Raw genomic sequence first — 18904 nt, forward strand, 5'->3', positions numbered from 1 at the left:
CTCCGATACTATCCTGCCCCAGAGGGGCGAGTCTGTTTGGACAGCCTCCAGCATAGTGCCCTGCTCCCAGGGACAGCTGGTTGGTTCCAGAGACCTGTACAAAGAGCCACCTGCGTATGCCCCAGGGGCTGGTAAGTCCAGCACTGCTCTCCCGCGCCCTCTAGAGGCTTGGGGTGGCACCAGGTGAAGTGCAGGGGAGGGGGTCTCGATTGAGGAGAGGGCCTCGGGCTTCCAGAGAATGTCTGGAAGGTGGCCACAGTCAGGAAACTGCTTCATCTGGAGCCCGCTGCTGGAAGGCACCCAGCAAGCTTGCCCCGTTGGCTCAGGCAGAAGGGGATTCAAGGCCCCCATCTCTGTCTGGGTGTGGAGGATCCTCCCTCCCGTGGGCCTGAGGAGTAGCTCCTTAGCTTGTGCAGAGTCAGCCTGGTTGGACAGCCCCTCTCTACTTCTCACCTTCCCCTTGGGCAGCTTTGAGGAGGCCAGCCCTGGCGGGAATGGGTACAACTGTGGCCCTGTTTTCAGAGAGCCAGGAATTCTTGGAGGAGGTTTGGGCCAGGAAGGGAGGAGGGTTGAGGAGCCTGTAGCAGTGAGGAGTGAGTCCCAAGGTGGCTGTCCAGAGGGTTTGTTTGAGAGAACCTGGGAAGATGGCGGGAGAAATCTTCAACTCCTGGCTGGGAAGTATAAACAGAGAAGGGGAGGGTGGCGATGTGGAGACAGCCTGGGAGGGGGTGCTCATGCAGGATGACGGGAAGAGTTGACAGGTTGCAGCATAACTTAATAAACTTTTCTGGGCTGGAAGATTGGGGGCAGGTACCTGGGCCTCCAGAGGGGAGTGGGTGGGGCAGACCCAGCCTCCTCATAATAAAAGCTTGTTGTCGAGTTGATTCTGACTCATAGCAACACTATAGGACAGAGTAGAACTGTCCCATAGGATTTCCAAGGCTGTAATCTTTACAGAAAAAGTCTGCCACAGCTTTCCCCAGTGAAGCAGCTGGTGGGTTTGAACTGCAGACCAGGGCTCCTTCTCCTCAAGATACATATGCATAAATTCATTTGCATAAGAGCACTTCTGCTCAACCAGCTCCCTTCAGGTACACTCCTCATTTTAAATTATCCATTACTTGACTGAAGTATTTAGGGGGCTAGGCCCCATTCTTTTGCTCATCCTTCACCTTACCTGGTCCTCATTGCAGCAAAAAGGAACGTGGATAGAAGGAAAGAGACTTCCTCCCTTTGCGATTTCAGCCTCAGTTCCCCTAGGAGATCCACATATTCTTGGGGTGGGACAGAAAAGGAAGGGCTATGGAAGGAGTTGCAGTATGAACCCATCTGCCCAAGTGCCGGGCCAGGAGTAGAGCAAGGATAGGCCCTTTCTCTAGAGCTTCTCTTGCTGCCCCAGGTGAAGACAGGTGTTGCATCAAAGAAAGAGCAGGAGCGGTCTGAGCATCCCTAGCAGTCTTGGGGAGAAGGAACCCCTTGCTCCCCGCAGTCTCTGCCCTGTAGACACTCCAGCCCTTCCAGTACTTGGGGTCCAAGGTAGATGCATGTCATCTCTACTTCTCTGGCTCTGGGGTTCACTGATGGAGCTGATTTCACTGCAGAGGTACGAGGCCATGCTCCAAAAAAATTCTCTTGTGCCTGGAGTGGGATTAGGGGGCCAGGGCAGACAGGCCCAGGCTGAGGCTTCCTCTCGTCCCCTCCCACCAGGGAAGGGTCTTTTTCTCCATTTCCCACAAACACTTGCTGTGCCACTTGACAGCCTTTTCATTCCATTCCCTTGCTGCTCTGCTCTCGGCCCCACCACACCTGACAAATTCCTTCCCATACTTCAGCTCCCAGCTTGGAAGCAGGGACATCCCACCCACTGCCTCTCCCAAAGTAGGGGCCCAGTAACTGACGTCCTGTCTTGTCCTCTCCTACTTTCTCTCCTCTTCCTCTCCCCCACTCCCTGGTATTTCATCCAGACCATAAATGGGCTTAAAAGTCTCTAATTAAACATTTTGCAGCTATTATCCCATAACTTCCCCCTCCCTCACAGAGAACAAGAGATTTTGGACCTCTGCTTATCTAACTTAAATCTTTCATGCTCCAATCCCTGCTGTTCTGGTTGGTGGCAACAGGCAAACTCGGGCAATTGGTCAGACAACGGACTGAAGAGCTTTGTTTTCTCTGCCTCCCTGCCACACATACCCCAGTAATCTTTACAGCATCTGTAAACAGTGGTCCCAGAATGGTGCTCCCTGTTTTTCTCTCCATCCTTGTAGTTTGCCAGGCCACAGGCCAAGTGTCCAAAGCGCTTATCATTATTGCTTATTCCTCATCTGTACAATCATGGGCTGGTAGCCCCAACAGGGCCTTAGAAATCATACAGCCCAACACTTTCACTTTATAGAGGAGGACACTGAGGCTAGAGTTGGACAGTGCCTTGCTCCAGGTCACACAGCAAGGCAGGGGGAGTTCCTGGTTTTAAACTTGGGTGTCCTGCCCTTCATCCCATGACTCCACGTGTGGCATGTGGATATCTGAGGAGCTGCTCCGGAAGCAGCAGCGCTCCATGGCAGCACTTCAGAGACACTGTTTTATGAGAGGCTTTCACTCCTGTGGCGATATGGGGAGGGGAGTGCACAGGGGATGCCCAGCTTCTTGGCCGCTGACATGGGGAAGACGCTGTGACCCAGGTCGGCTTGTCTGAAACAACTGGATTTCTGGGAACACTCCTCTCTTCTCTGTGTGGCCCTGTTGTGGATGTTGGCAGTGGTATCGGTGTGTGTGTGTGTGTGTGTGTCTGTGTCTGCGTGTACATGGGGTTTGTTGGTTTCAGTGGTCTTTAGCCTGGAGATTTGAGGAAAGACGGAAAGGCAAGAGATTGGTAGATGAGTGACAGGAGGGGGTTACGCAGCCTTGCCCCTGGGCTATAGGCAGAGGCTGTCGACAGGCAGGCTCACCATGCCTACCTCTGCCTTCTATAAAACCTTGGGACCTGCCAGGAGTTTGAGGGAGGGATTTGGTGCCCCTCACTGTACTCCTTGCTCTCTCTAGAGATGCCACATCAACTATCCTGACACTCAGATGGGCAGGAGTGTGTCCCATCCCCTCAGAAATGTCCCTTCTGCAACTTCTTCCCTAGCCTTAGAGGGCCAGTGGAAATTGGCGAGACGTGAAGAATATCTTTTCCCCTAGCTACTCCCCCAATGACAGGCCTGTCCACCTATCCTGGAGGCTCAGAGAAGCTGAGGCTTCTCACAGGCACAGAGGGACATTCGGTACAAGCCTGGTCCAGGAGGTCCCCTGAGACAGTGGGGCCAGATAGAAAGGAGGGACAGAGAGGAAGGTGTGAAGGATGGTGACACCCAAGGAAAGAGAGTGAAGGAAGAGAAAGGAAAATGCTCTGATTACCCATAACTGTCTGGGCACTGTGGGGTTGGAATTCCAGGCCAGGCTGGGGTGGGCCCTGTTCACCATTTTCTCGACTGTGGTTGGAATCCATGAGCTACATGCCTGAGGCCTGGCCTCTTGGATCAAGGGATGGTGAGGTACCTGCTGCATTGGGTGTGGGCTACACTTATGTATGGAGAGTAAGGGGAGTCCTAGCCTACCCTTCCCAAGCAAGGAGGAGACATGAAGACGAGGGCCCCAGACATTCTCACCTGGAACTGCGCGTTCCAACCTGGAGTAGTGCAGGGCAGACAGTCAGCTGGTACGCACTGGCACGGTCATCGATTGTTAATATACTAAAATATTTCCAAAAAGATTGGTAAATAGCTGTAGTTCCAGCACCTGAGGACCCCCTGCCTCTCTGATTACCCAGTTCCTTCCTGGATCCCGTGGACATCCCCATAATCCAGACGATGAGGAGTTTGTGCTTGGCATGGCAAAAGGTCAGCTCCTGTGTGAACTATACCCAAGTCGGAATAGATGTTAACTGCTTTGGCCATCACCCTCAGCTGGGGTGCCTGGTCTTGGGATGTAAGGAAGCTGGCAGCAGGCACAGCAACACTGAGTGTACCTTGCCTCATCTCTCCCAGGGATTCTAGCTGTGATCTGGAGGGAGCTGGGCAGGATCGGGGCATAGATCACACTGGCTGTGCCCTCTGCAGGGCATGGCCTGGATTGAGGTAGGGCTGAGCCCCTCTGGATGCGAAGGAGGTGCCAACCACAGAGCCCATGTCTAGCAGCTGACCTGCTCCAGATGCACGTGGCACCTAGTGCCAGCATCTCCTCCCTGGCACTGCCTGGCTCCCCAGCCAGCCAGTCAGCTCTTGAGGGTAGAGGCCTTATGTATCCCCGTGGTGCCTGTCTCGGGGCTAGGCCCTGAAGAAGTGACTCAGTGGTTGTTGGAATGGTAGAAAGAGCCCTTGGCTGTGAGTCCAGAGAGTTGAGTTTAGCTCCTGCCTCAGACAAGTCTGGCCTTCATTCTGCTCATCAAGCCAGTGAAGAGTTTTCAAACTTCTTCTTTAGCAATGGAGCCTTTTCTTCAAATGAAATGCAAAGGAAAAAAAGTGTAAAAAAAAAAAAAAATCCAATAAATGAGGCAGAGAAAGCTGGGTGTTCTTTGTCTACCCACCCACATCCCCCTTTCCCTGGCCCCCACTTCTGAGGAACCCTGAGTACCCTGGACGAGTTGTCTTGTTTGTTGATTTTCTAGAGGATGTTAGCCAGGATGATCCTCGAAGCTGAGGGGAACCTGCTTTTGTCTTTCTGTCTCCTCCATTCCCCACACCCCAGCCTGAGTTTCTGGGTCTGGGAAGGCAGGCAGGATGGTGAGGGTGACCCCTGTCAGAGGGCCAATCATTAACTGGTTTTATCTTAGTGAACCATCCTGGGGGGCTGGGGTCATGGACCAACCTTCCGGCCCAGGCCCAGGGAGTTGCTACGGGAGGGGGGAAGGGGCCTATCTTGCCGGAGGGATGGGGGATGCTTTGGGTTCCTGCCTCTTTTTTTTCCCTTGGGATTCCCCAATGTGATTCCACGTGGCAGCCAACTCAGTGACAACCTGGTGACAGACAGAGTCATTCCAAAGAAAGGCTAAAGCAGGAACCAAACCAATATATCTCCCCAACCCTAGTCATCTTTGGCGTGCATTTCGTGATTTTTTTGGCTGGGGGTTGGGGTGAAGCCATTTCCCTATTCCGTTGTGTTTGACTTTAGCCTGATGATAGTGGGTTTGCATTCTCTAAAGAGTTTGCTCACTCATGGGGGTAGGAATGGGAAAAAGGGAAGGGATGAGGCATCTACTCTAGGCCAGGAGTTTTGCTTCCATTCCCTATCTCTATATATCTCCCCTACAGCTCTGGAGGTAAGTACCAACCAACCAACCAAACAAACAAACAAAAAAAAAACACAAAAACCAAAAAACCCCAAACCAGTTGCCATAGTTGATTTTGACTCATGGCAACCCCACGTGTTACAGAGTAGAACTGTGCTCCATAGGGTTTTTGAGGCTGAGACCTTTCAGAAGCAGATGGCCAGGTCTTTCTTCTGAGGTGTCACTGGGTGGCTTTGAACTGCCAATCTCTATGGTTAGTAATTGAGCGCTTAACTGTTTGTGCCACTCAAGGACTCCAAGGTAAGTGCCAGAACTCTCATTTTACAGATGAGCAAACTGAGGCTCAGACAGATTAATTGACTTGTCCCAAATCTCTCAGTTTGGAAGTGGTGAACCAAGATTTGAACCCAGCCTGTTCTGCTTTTTCGACTGCATGCTATGGGGTGCAGGGGAGTGGGTAGGGCAGGAGCTTTTCACAGTGAGGATTCACTAAGTGAAGTGTCTTTTCAGAAACGGCAGAGGTTCTGGCCACCAGGTAACAGAGAAAGAAATTCTCTCCCTGCTGGGGCTTGGGGGGGTTCCCTGGAACCACATCTTCCCTCCAGTTCTTGACGCTGTGCCCAGATTTCACTATTAGTGCTGGATTTCTTTTAGTTAAGCGTTGTCCTCTCTAGGAGTCTTTCAAGATACACAGACCCCCCACCCCGTGGTTTCATGGGACATTCCAGTAATCGGCCTAATACCATGTTTAGTGCTTCTTTTCATTCTGTAGTGCCTAGGGTCTTAAAAGCTTGCAAGCTGACATCAAAGGCATGACAATTGATTTCTTCTCACCTGGAGCAACAGAGGAAGAAAGAGAGTCAGGTATAGGAAGAGGACATGGAACCTATGGCTAATTGCCTCCATGAACAACTGCCTCCTTCGATGTGAGACCAGGAGAACTGGATGGTGCCTGGCTATCGTTACTGAACACTTTGATCAAAGATTCTATAGAAGAATCCTCATAAAAATGGGGAAAATACAGAACAGAATTTCAAATTCTCATGGAACCCAGACTTTGTGGAGCCATGGAGGGTAGATGAACCCCTGAAACTACTGCCCTGAGATAATCTTTAAATATAACCAAAAATATCCCCTAAAGTCATCTTAAAACTGAACAACACTTTAGCTTAACTAGTAAAAAATGTCTGCTTTGAGCATCATGCTCTTTGAAAAACTGTCTGTATGGGATCAATGTGATAATAGCAACTTGAAAGATTAGATAGGAACCTTAGGGGGCAGTGAATTTATGTTAATAGAGGAGGAACAACTCAGAAAAGAAGGATGAAAATGGTTGCACAACTGGAAGAAGGTAATCAATGTCACTGAATTGTACATGTAGAAACTATTGAATTGATGTACATTTTGCTGTGTATATTCTCAACAACAACAATAACAACAAAACACACACACACAAACACCTGGAAGAAGTAACATTTGGTATCAGTGATCTCAGTTGGAGTGTTTGATGGTGCTGTTACAGCCTTACAGGGCTTTAGAGTTTAAGGAATGTAAAAAATAAAAAACCAAAATTGTGGTCGAGTCACTTACTACTCATGGTGTCCCCTTGTATTAGAGAGTAGAACTGCTCCATAGGGTTTTCTTGGCTGTAATCTTCTTTAAAAAAAAATTTTTTTATTGTACTTTAAATGAAGGTTTATAGAACAAACTAGTTTCTCATTAAACAGTTAATGCACATATTGTTTTGTGACATTGGTTACCAACCCCACAACATGTCAACACTCTCCTCTTCTTACCCTTTTTCCCTATTACCAGTTTCCTGTCCCCTCTTGCCTTCTAGTCCTTGCCCCTGGGCTGGTGTGCCTCTCGATTTGTTTTATGGACCTGTCTAATGTTTGGCTGAAGTGTGAACCTCAGGAGTGACTTCATTACTGAGCTAAGAGGGTATCCGGGGGCTGTACTCTTGGGGTTTCTCCAGTCCCTGTCAGGCCAGGAAGTCTGGTCTTGTTTTGTGAGATAGAATTTTGTTCTACAGTTTTCTCCAGCTCTGTCCGGGACCATCTATTGTGATTCCTGTCAGAGCAGTTGTTGGTAGTAGCTGGGCACCATCTAGTTGTACTGGACTCAGTCTGGTGGAGGCCCTGGTAGTTGTGGTCCATTAGTCCTTTGGACTAATCTTTCCATTGTGTCTTTAGTTTTCTTCATTCTCCCTTGCTCCCGAAGGGGTGAGACCAGTGGAGTATCTTAGATGGCTGCTCACAGGCTTTTAAGACCCCATATGCTACTCACCAAAGTAGAATGTAGAACATTCTCTTTAAAAACTATGTTATGCCAACAGAGCCAGATGTTCCCTGAGACCATGGTCCCCACAGCCCAGTAATTCATTCCCTCAGCGAGTTTGGATGTGTCTATGGAGTTTCCATGACGTTGCCTTGTATAAGTTATGCTGGATTCCCCAGTATTGTGTACTGTCTTACCCTTCACCAGAATTACCACTTATCTATTGCTATTTAGTGTTTTTCCAACACCCCCCTCCCCCCCTTGTAACCATCAAAGATTGTTTCTTTTTGTGCGTAAGCCTTTTCATGAGTTTTTATAGTAATGATCTTACACAATATTTGTCCTTTTGTGATTGACTTATTTCACTCAGCATAATGTCCTCCAGACTCATCCATGTTGTGAGATGCTTCACAGATTCATCATTGTTCTTTACCGTTATATAGTACTCCATTGTGTGCATATACCATAGTTTGTTTATCCATTCATCTGTTGATAGGCATTTAGGTTGTTTCCATCTTTGTGCTATTGTAAACAATGCTGCAATGAACCTGGGTGTGCATATGTCTATTTGTATGACGGCTCTTATTTCTCTAGGATATATTCCTAGGAGAGGGATTGTTGGATCGTACAGTATTTCTATTTCTAGCTTTCTAAGGAAGTGCCATATTGTTTTCCAAAATGGTTGTACCATTTTGCATTCCCACCGTAGTGCATAAGAGTTCCAACCTCCCCGCAGCCTCTCTAACATTTGCTATTTTCTGTGTTTTTGATTTGTGCCATTAATACCAGGGTGAGATGGTATCTCATTGTGGCTTTAATTTGCATTTCTCTAATGGCTAGTGATCATGAGCATTTCCTCATATGTCTGTTAGCTGCTTGAATGTCTTCTTTGGTAAAGTGTCTGTTCATATCATTTGCCCATTTTTTTTTTTTAGATTTTTTATTGTTGTAGTTTAGGTGAAAGTTTACATTTTAAGTTAGTCTCTTATACAAAAATTTATGCATACATTGTTAAGGGACCCTAATTGCTCTCCCTATACTGTGACAGCACACTCCTTTCCACCCCTGATTTCCCATGTCCATTCAACCAGCTCCTAACCCTCTCTGCCTTCTCATCTCACCTCTGGACAGAAGCTGCCCGTTTAGTCTCATGTATCTACTTGCGCTAAGAAGCACACTCTTCACAAGTCTCATTTTATGTTCCGCAGTCCAGTCCAATCTTTGTCTGAAGAGTTGGCCTCAGAAATTATTTTAGTTCTGGCCTGATAGAGAGTCCGGGGGCCACGCTTTCCCGGGTTCCTCCAGTCTCAGTCAGATCATTAAGTCTAGTCTTTTTACTAGAGTTTGAGTTCTGCACCCCACCTTTCTCCTGCTCCATCAGGGACTCTCTGTTGTGTTCCCTGTCAGGGCAGTCATTGGTGGTAGCCGATCCTTTGCCCATTTTTTAATTAGATTATTTGTCTGTTTGTTGTAGAGGTGTTGGATTTTCCTATAGATTTTAGAGATTAGACTTTTGTTGGATTTGTCATAGCCAAAAATGCTTTGCCAGTCTGTAGGTTCTCTTTCCACTCTTTTGGTAAAGTCTTTCGATAAGCATAAGTGTTTAATTTTAAAAGATCCCAGTTATCTAGTTGGCTGTAATCTTTAGGAAAGCAGATCACCAGGTCTTTCTTCCATGGCATTACTGGATGCGTTCAAACTGCCAACCTTTAGGTTAGTAGCTGAGTGCAAACCACTTGCACCACCCTGGGACCTTAACCTCATGCTTTTATTTAGGGGGAACCTGAGATCCAGAAAAGGAAAATGACTTGACCAAGTCACGCAGCATACAGCACATGGAACTTTTTTGCCCAGTGCTGTTACCAGGTCTCCGTATGTCTTTAACATGGAGACAGGACGGCTCTGGGCACCTAATGGAGCCAGGGAGGGAGAAGCGGTAAAGCTGGAGAAAAGGTCTTTCTGCTTTGTGTCCTGCCCCAGCCGAGTGGTCCTGTACTTGTCACAGTCTGGTGTCCTTTGCTCTCCTCCCCTTGTCCCTGGAGGAAAACAACAGTGGTGTTTAGCATTCAAGCTGGACCTACCTCTGGCATCTGCTTGTTTGTTTAAATTCTGTGGCACAGACATGCTGTCCCAGAAGGAGGGGAAGCCAGTGCAGGGCTCACTCCCTGAGGGAACGGCATTGTCCCTATGGGCTTTGGCTAGGAATGTTTCCAAAGAAGCCCTAATCCCCTGCCCTGCCTAACCTCAATGTCTGTATCACCCAGAGGATCAAGGGGTGGGCTAAGGCGAGCCATCAGAATCCTCCAGACCTCGATTCTTCTGCCTGGGACGATGGCCTGCTCTCTAGCCCCCTCCACTCAGCTGTCTAAACTTCTACTCTTCTATGAAGACTCATGTCATGTGTCACCTCTTCAAGGAAGCCTTCCCAGGCTCCCCCCACCCATGCCCCCAGATAATTCCCATTTTTAGTTTACTCTTTCAGTTCCCCTCCAGGCAGGGAGCCCCTTCCATATTGTTGTAGCCCCAGGGCCCAGCCTAAAGCGGGGCTTGTAAGCTAAGTTTAATAATTGCTTGAGCATCCTGTGCCACCTCCTGCAGGATGCCCTTCCTGATACCCATTCCAGCCAGTATGTCTGCTCTGCCTTTGAACCTTTGTAACACTTTTTGCCTCTCCCAGGGCCTACTTCCCATCTTGCTCTGATGTAGATCTGTGTACATTTATCTGTGTGCAACAACTTTCTAAGGGAGGTTTTTTCACTCCTCTTTTACAGATGAGGGAAACTGAGGCTCAGAGAGCTTGAGTGACCCGCCTAAGGTCACACAGTTACAGAGTGGCAGAGCCAGTAGTATGACTTGGGTCCATTTGGCTCCTAAGTCCCTACACTCTCCACTGTCTACTTAAGTGTCCCTGTATCTCTTATAACATCAGCCCCAGTGCCCGGTACCTGGTGGGCTATGGGAAATATTCACAAATTGGATAGAAGTTCAGCTCTCAGGCAGGGCCCAGGTTGAGAGGGAGGATGCAGCTCTGAGACTTTAGTTGCCACCTCTTTATCAATCGGCCATCATTACCCAAAGTCAAACCTCCAGATGGGGCTGTGATATTGACACTGGAAAAGAGGCCCTTCTTCCTTGCTTTCTCTTTGTTTTTCTAACACTTTGTTGCAAAGACCTAGAGAAAGGCGGGGGTGGGGGGGTGGGGGGAGGGAGAGAACCCAATTCTCTCCCCTTCAATTCAACAAGCGTGTATTCCTGCCCTTCCTGGGATCAGTGTCATGCTAGGCCTCTGGGGATCAGGGATGGGGTGAGGGAGAAGACCTTCCTTCTATCACAGTGAAACTACTTGGAGAAATGTCTAGACAACAGCAAGAGCCGGCAACCCTCTCCTCCCCTTCTCTCCCTCTTCAGGAGGGGTTCTATCCCTTCATCCACGGGCTTCGAGATTAACTGCCCACACATCCACACAGGTGACAGCCTCCCTCAACATCAGAGGTGACAGGACGTCAGGACAAAGTACAACTATTGTGCCTAGGGCCCGATCACTGCTTCCTTTGTTTGGGGCCACTGCTGGCTCCTGGCTGCCTTTCACGCTCTTTTCCACCCACCCTGCCCCTCTCTCCCCTTCCCCGTTCACCTGGAACACCTTGCCCTTTGAGGCAGCTAAATGTCTTCCCCTTCCTCCTTGGCTCCTTGTGAACTGCCTTCAGAGCCACCCCAGTCCTGAGATGGAGCCTTCTAATTGGGGGCTGAGGTTGTCCCTTGAGAGGGACTCAGAAGGACTTGTCTGGGCTCTCGACTGTTCTCTGTTCCATCCACCCACACACACACATTGCTGGGTGACCTTGGGCATTTCTGTCCCCTCTCTGGGCCTTTGAGGGATTTTCTGGGGGGACAGTCTTCCCTGACACTCCCTACCCTACAGTGACCTGGAAGGGTGGATAAGGGGAATTAAAGTTGTTGAATGAGATTAAACTCATGGGAAGAGAGGGTGCTACTGAGACACAATATGGTCTTACTGTTGTTGCTTTTTTCTCCTAAATTTTATTTATTTTGTTGTTATTGTTGAGAATAAACACAGCGAAATATACACCAATTCAACAGTTTCTACCTGTACAGTTTAGTGACGTTGATTACGTTGTTTGAGTTGGGCAACCATTCTCATTCTCCTTTCTTGAGTTGTTCCTCCTCCACTAACATAAATTCATGGCCCCCTAAGGTTCCTATCTAATCTTTCCAGTTGCTGTAATCACTTTGATCCTATATAGATAGCTCTTCAAAGAGCATGATGCTCAAGGCAGACTTTTTTACGAGTTAAGCTAAAGTATTGTTTGCTTTTAAGATGATTTTAAGAGATATTTTTGGTTTAAGATTTAAAGATTATCTCAAGGCAATAGTTTCAGGGGTTCATCCACCTTCCAGGGCTCCAGAAAGTCTAGACTCCATGAGAATTTGGAAATTTATTCTGAATTTTCCCCTTTTATGATTGTTGTGTTGCATTTCTTGTTCTGCGTATTTCTTGTTCCCTTCTTTGAAGGTCCACGTGAGTAGGGATTTCAATTTGGTGACAATGTGGGCCTTGGCTGGGTCCGCCATAGCATGTTATTGTGAAGGCTGGTGACAGCACTTCGGGGGATAGGATCTTGAGCCAAAGTCTTCTCTGAGTCACCCCAGGTTGTGTTCCCAAGCTTTCTGAAGACTGGAGGTAGAAGGCTCATCCTCACTAGTGAAGGGTGCTCAAAAATTCCTCAGGCCAGGTTGCAGTCCTACTCCTATATTCTGGGAAGTCTGCTCCCTCACTGCCCTGGTTCCCTGGGCAGGCCCTACGGAGGGAACCTCAAATTGGTTGTTGTAACAAACCTTGCTGATTACAACCATGGGGGATGGTTGGTTCAGGTGAAGGAGAACCCCAGGGCTATGAAGTGTTAGTTGACGGCTGGCATTTTCCTTCCCTTTCGCCCCTCCTTGGAACTCCTCCAGCCTCCTTCCAATTTCAGCATCCTTACTAAGACCCTCCTCTTCAAGCCCATTGTGTCTCTAGGGATTGAGGAAGGCTTAGATGAGAAGATGAGAAAGGATGCAGGTGAGGGGGCCAGAGGGGGCCCTCTGTGCGTGAAGCCTCTGCCTTGGGCTAGGCCTGCCCCAGATGAGGGAGGGGGACCCCTTCCAAGGTGCTCACACCTTGTGCTTAGCGGTGCTAGAGGTAGACCCAATTGCACAAGGAGGAAGTTAGTGGTTTCCCTTCCACCTCCACTTGACGCCTTGAAAGTGTGGCACCCTGGCTGGGTGAGGAGGCCTGCCTAGGGGGTGGGGGGGACCCTAAGCCAGGAAACATACATTCACTAGCTGTGAAAAGACCTTGTCCCCAGCTGTTGGGGGCCTGCCAGCTGATGAGATGGGATTGGAGGCATACATGATTGAAAGGGTGGGATGGGGTGAGTGGGAGCCGGTCCCATTCATCACAGGGGCCTCAGAATAGCACTCCTGTAGAATTGGAGTACCAAGGGGGTAAGCTTATGCTGAGGCAGGAGGCTGGCTGAGTAACCTCCTTGGATCATTTTAGTCAAATTCAGGGAAATTGCTACATTCCTATTCTCAGCCTAGTTCCCTTCAAGGGGACTACATCAGCCCCAGCCCAGGCCCTGGCTAAATCTGGCTGAATAACGAGCCTGGTTGGTCCCACTCTTCCCACAGGTATCAGAGCCCCTCTTTATTCCCTGGGGGGGCCTGGGAGCAACTGAGCTAAAGCCCAACCAGGAATTTTCCCAGGCCGGTCCCTACATGCAAGAGTGGGATGAGGGGCCTTGGAGAGCACTTAAGGAAGAAAGCATGGGGAGTTGGGGGGTTGGAGAAGAAGGAGGATTTGGGAGAAGGTAACAAAGTAAGGGAAAGACGGGGAGAGGATTTGAGCTGGTGGAAGCAGCCAAGAGATCTTGGGGGAATAAGGGGGCTAAGGAGAACCTTCAATTCTGTTCAGAAGGTTAGCTGAGAGCCTGGGCTGGGGCCGATAGACAGAAGCCTTGGCCCCCAGCCTGGTGGGAGCTGTGGGCAGCTGGCCTACAGACGTCCCTTAGTGTTGGTGGGTAGGTTTGAATCATCACTCAGGCCCTTCTTCCATCTGCCCCCACCAGGCCCCTGGCCTCAGTTTCCTGGCAACATCTGGGAAGAGGGGGCAGCAGGAACAAGGGCCTCTGTCTGCCCAGCTGCCTCTCCCTTTGGGCTCCGCCAGACTCCACAGTGCATACGTGGGTTCCATCAGGTCCTCTTCTCCCATGGGGCCACTGGCTAACCCTGGATAGACACGTCTTCTTGCTCTCAGTTCAACAAACATGGGGCCAATTTCTTCTTCCAGGGAAGCCTCCCTGACACTTCTAGAAGGACCCCAGTCATCCCAGCGGGTTGACCACAGCTCACTCTGAGGTCTGTAGGCACATGGTCCCCCCTGCGCCCAGCACCAGGCTCTCGATGCATGGGACCATTCGAGGAATGTCACTGTTTGGGAGGTCAGAAATGCAGGGCTGTCAGCAGTAAACTCCCCCCACCTTCTTCCCAAGACCCTCTTGAGCCAGAGCTGGGGTGTTCAGACAGTAGTCACTAGGGGGCGCTCGGCCACCACAGGGAAGCACTCGCAGCTAGCTGGGTGAACTTGGGAGTGCTGCGTCTGCGTGACAGAACGGGTGTGAGTGTCAATGTGAGTGTGTGTGTGTGTATAGGGGATGAGGGTGTTGGAGGGGAGAGAAGACCAGGGGTCACTCTAGGACTTCAATTAGATCTGTGTCGCTCTCCCCATTGGCCCCTGTCTGTCCCCACTCCAGTGTTCCCAGCTAAGAGAGAAGGAGATAGATGTCTGGCCCTGTCCGCACATAACCTCACTTTTTTGCTCCCTCCTCCCGAATACCCCGCGGGAGTATGTGTCTTTGGGCAGAGTTCTAGGGGGCGGATGGGTAATTTTCAGGCTGTGAACTTTGGTGGGAGATCGCGCTTTCCCTTCACTGGGGTGGGCGGGTAACCCTGGCTTCGCTTGGTGTCCCCGGGGGAAGGGCGAGCCTCGGCAGTTCGTTTCTAGCGCCTGGGGCCGGAGGGGCTGGAGGCGAGGGGGCGAGGCTGGATCTGTCTCCGCCCTCCGGGGCGGGCCGGGGCGGGGACCCGAGGGCGGAGCCAGGCTTTTTTTTTTTTTTAGTCGGCTGGTAGCGGCGAGGAGCTCAGAGGGTTGGGGCCGCAGGGCTGCGAGGCGGCAGTAGCGGCGTTCTGTCGGGAGACGCGGCTGCGAAGCGGACGGACCCGCGAGGTCACCGAGCAGGGGCCTCCGCATTGGAATTTGATATTCGTTTACCTGGGGTTTACCCCCTTTGCTTTTTTCTTAAACATTTTAAAAACTGTGTTCTTTCCCGTTTTAATTTATTTTTGCTTCCCATTCCCCACTTAAATCTGGCCGGCGGTTTGGGGGGTTGCTCCTCTACTCCGCCAAATCACTTTGGATTTTGGAAACCAGCGGAGACAGAACAGAGGTAGCAAGAGCGCCAGAGAGAAGTCGAAAAAGACAGAGAGACGGGGTCAGAGCGCACGAGCAAGCGAGCAACGAGAGGGACAGGGGCAAAGTGAGTGACCTGCTTTTGGGGGTGACCGCCGGAGCGCGGCGTGAGCCCTCCCCCTCCAGATCCCGCATCCGACCAGCCGCGCTGACGGACAGACAGACAGACACCGCCCCCCGCCCCAGCGCCCACCTCCTCTCCGGCCGGCGGCGGACGGTGGACGCGGCTGCGAGCCGCGGGCAGGAGCCGGAGCCCGCGCCGGGAGGCGGGGTGGAGGGGGTCGGGGTTCGCGGTGATGCACTGAAACTTTTCGTCCAACTTCTGGGCTGTTCTCGCTCCGGAGGAGCCGTGGTCCGCGCCAGGGGAGCCGAGCCGAGCGGAGCCGGGAGAAGTGCTAGCTCGGGCCGGGAGGAGCCGCAGCCGGAGGAGGGGGAGGAGGAAGAGGAGAAGGAAGAGGAGGAGGAGAGGGGGCCGCGGCGGCTCGGCACTCGGAAGCCGGGCTCATGGACGGGTGAGGCGGCCGTGTGCGCAGACAGTGCCCCAGCCACGCACGCTCCCCAGGCCCCTGCCAGGGCCTTGGCTCCGGGAGGAAGAGGAGCCCGCCGAGGCGCCGAGGAGAGCGGGCCGCCCCGCCGCCCAAGCAGGAGAGGGAGCGCAAGCCGCTCCGGCCCGGGCCGGGCCTCCGAAACCATGAACTTTCTGCTCTCTTGGGTGCATTGGAGCCTTGCTTTGCTGCTCTACCTCCACCATGCCAAGGTAAGCGGCTGTGCCTGCCTGGCGCCGCGGGCCGCTGCGAGTGCCTCTCCCGACTGGGGACGTGCGTGCGAGCGCGCGCGTGCAGGATCCGTGCCCCACATGGGTCCATGGGCACCAGGAGCGCGGCATCCCCCTCGATCGTCGTACGTGTAGGGGGGCGCGAGCTAGGTGGGAGGGCACCAGGATAGAGTCTCGCCGCCCACGCGGGCCCTGCCCACCCACCAGAGTCAACGCACGTACGATCTGGGCCGACCAGCCGAGGGCGGGAGGAGGCGGAGGGGGCTGGGCTTGTGCTGCCGCCGGCGGCTGAAGTTTGCTCCCAGCTGCTGGTCCCCGACGAACTGGAAGTCCGGGCAGCGGGGGCGGGAGCCGGAGCCCTGCCGGGAGAGGGTGCTCGGACCTTGGACTAAAGAGGGCAGAGAGCGTGGAGGGGGGAGGGCGCAGGCGAGAGAGGGGGTTCGCTGTCACTGCTACTTGGCCTCTTAAGCCCTCGCCGCGAGTTTGGGAAAAGTTTTGGGATGGGTCGCAGCGGGGACCTCACCACCACCACCACGCCGGGCCACCTGCGCCGCGCCACCCCCGCCCGTCCTCGCTCGCGTCCCGCTCGGTGCCCGCCCTCCCCCGCCCGGCCGGGCGCGCGCGGCGCGGAGCCGATTACATCAGCCCGGGCTTGGCCGGCCGCGTGTTCCCCGAGCCGCGGCGGCCCGAGCAGGGAGACCCGGGCGGCGAGCGGCGCCCCTCCCCCCGCCGGCCCTACGCGGGAAGGTGACCTCTCGAGGTAGCCCCAGCCCGTGGACCCGGGGAACTACCCCTACCCGCAGTCCCAGCCCCTTCTCCCCTCCTAGGCCAGGAGGAATTCCCGGACGCCCCTGCTCCCTTTCCCCATTTCCTCCCTAGAGTGGAGAGAAACCCTTGCCATCCTTTATTTTTTACTCTCCTCCCCCCTCCCCCTAGAAGCCCCTATCCCGCCCCTCTCCTGCCCCAGAGTCTGGGGAAAGGACGAACACTGTCAGAAGCCGGGGACTGGAGCCCACTCAGGGCGGTGCTTTGTCAAGACTATACCTAAAGTCGCGACCTGGTGACAGTCTACTTCTCTCCCCTCCCCCACACTTCCGAGTGGAGCTTCGCCTAGCCTTTTTGGGGGTGGCCAAAGGGAAGGTTTAAGGAGTGTCACTATTCCACATTACACTGACAAACCAGCCGTTTGGCCATAGCCCTGCTTGAACCTTCCGAAGGGGCTCCTGCTCCCCATCTCCACCTCTTGTGAAAGGCAATCTTGGCCTTCCACAGCCTTGGGCACCCCCTCCCTCAAATCCTTGTGGTAGCCCAGGAGGAAAAGAGGACTGCCGCCTACCCCGAGAGCCTTCCACACCTACTTTGTCTTGGTGAAGTGGGACATTGGAGCTGGAGCTGGAGCAGGTGGTTTTTGGAACTCCAAACTTGCCCACCCAACTTGCTTCTCAGAGCTACCCAAGGGGCCCCTTTCCTCTCTTCCCTTACACCCTCCTTCAGCCACAGAGTCCCTTTGGAGAGAAGGCAGAAGGAAGGAAATGGGCAAGGGTCTCTGTTGCCACCCGGAGTTCCTCAGGCCCTGGCACAAAGGCCTTGGCTTCAGGCCTCCGGGTGGCGGGGAGGAGGAGGAGTGGCCGCCTGGCCACAGAGTGACCTTCAGAGGCCCCCAGAGAAGGGCACCTGGCCCCTCCCCGCCCAGAACCACCCCTCGTAGTGCCCCCTGGCCTTGGGGGGGGGGGATGTGGGTGTGTGTGAAGTTTCTGTCCTCTTTCCTCGTTGGAGCTCAGGAGGAGTAGAGAGTGTAGGGAGAAGTTGGCAGGGGGAAGCCAAGGGGGTGTTGTGGGATGGGTGAGAGGCAGAGGTCAGAGGGGGTTCCTTGAGGGAGCTGTAGTAGGAGGCTGGCTAGCTGGGAACCTGGGAACTGTTACCTTCTTTTGAGAGGGGCTTCTTCTGGCCTTGGCCCTGGGGGCAAGGCTGGGGTTCTGGGGTGCATTGGGGTATGTGAGAAGGAGAGAGACAGACAAGTGGGACTCCCTCTCTTTGGGGTCTGGAGTTCAGGGTGCTAGAGTGCAGGCCTGCTGCCTGGGATTTGCTCCACAAGAGGAGCAGGTGGGGTGGGGAGTTAGTGAGAACTGGAGACCCTGTGGAAGCGCTGGAAGAAGCCTTTGCCTGCTTGGTGCTGTCAGCTTCACATGGCTGGGCTTGTTGACCTTCACAGCTTCTGGGGAGGGGAGGAATGATCCGGTGGGGGTGGAGAGAGGTGGGGGAGGCCTCAGGCATAGGTAGGGCAGGAGGCCCCCTAGGGGCTGGGCAGTGGAAAGGCATAAAAGGTTTCCCTGGTTGCGTTTAAGGAAGGTGCCCAGGTGAGAGGGGGTTGGGACCCTCTCACTCTGAGAGGGAGAAGAAACTGGGAACAAGGTGGGAGTGGGAAGTTGGGGAAGTTTGAAATACAGTCGGGCTCTGGGGAAATTTGTGCAAGGGGGAGAGAATGGAGCTCCCCGTTACCCCCAGGGTTTCCTCCCAGGTTTTTACCCTCTAGGCAACCTGTGGGTATACACTGTTCCTGAGGACTGGAAGAGTTTGGGTGGGGGAGGGTGGTTGATGCCCTTCGGTCCTCTGCACCCCACTCCCTCCCCAGCACCAGCTCACCCTGGTATTTGTCATGTCAGCAGGAGAAGGTCACCATGTTGTTTTTCTTGCCCCCAGTCCTTCCTTCCTGCCCCAGTCCAAACTTGTCCTCCTATTTGACCTTAGTACTTACCCATGGCTTTGGACCAGGCAATCAGGGAGGCTGAGGGGATTCACTTTTTTCAGCACAGCAGTGGGACAGTGAGAGTGAAGAGCAGGAACTGTGGGGAAGGGGAAGGGTGTTTTTCTCCTAGATTTTGAGCTCCCTACCCCCCAATATCTGGTTAGTCTTTAACTTCCTTGGATTCAGAATTGGATCAGGCCAGAGGTGGTGGGCATGCTCTGTGCCTGCTGGGAGCCTCCCACCCCGTTCCCCAACCCCCCTGCCCCCGGCGTTGCCCTGTGTGACTCTGAAGCCTTGGAAAAGCCAGAG

At 52.7% G+C, this 18904-nt stretch overlaps 1 protein-coding gene across 1 annotated transcript in view; it reads left to right on the forward strand.

The window, feature by feature from the left end:
* Nucleotides 1–18904, forward strand: part of VEGFA (vascular endothelial growth factor A) — an 80609-nt gene that overhangs the window by 50894 nt on the left and 10811 nt on the right. Inside the window, exons 4-5 of the mRNA XM_023734117.1 lie at nucleotides 12541–12626; nucleotides 14942–15831. Coding sequence (XP_023589885.1) covers nucleotides 12541–12626; nucleotides 14942–15831 — 976 coding nt within the window. The remainder of the gene's footprint in view (nucleotides 1–12540; nucleotides 12627–14941; nucleotides 15832–18904) is intronic.

The sequence above is a fragment of the Trichechus manatus genome, unplaced genomic scaffold (assembly GCF_000243295.1).
Source record: "Trichechus manatus latirostris isolate Lorelei unplaced genomic scaffold, TriManLat1.0 scaffold00065, whole genome shotgun sequence".
NCBI classification, from domain to species: Eukaryota; Metazoa; Chordata; class Mammalia; order Sirenia; family Trichechidae; genus Trichechus; species Trichechus manatus.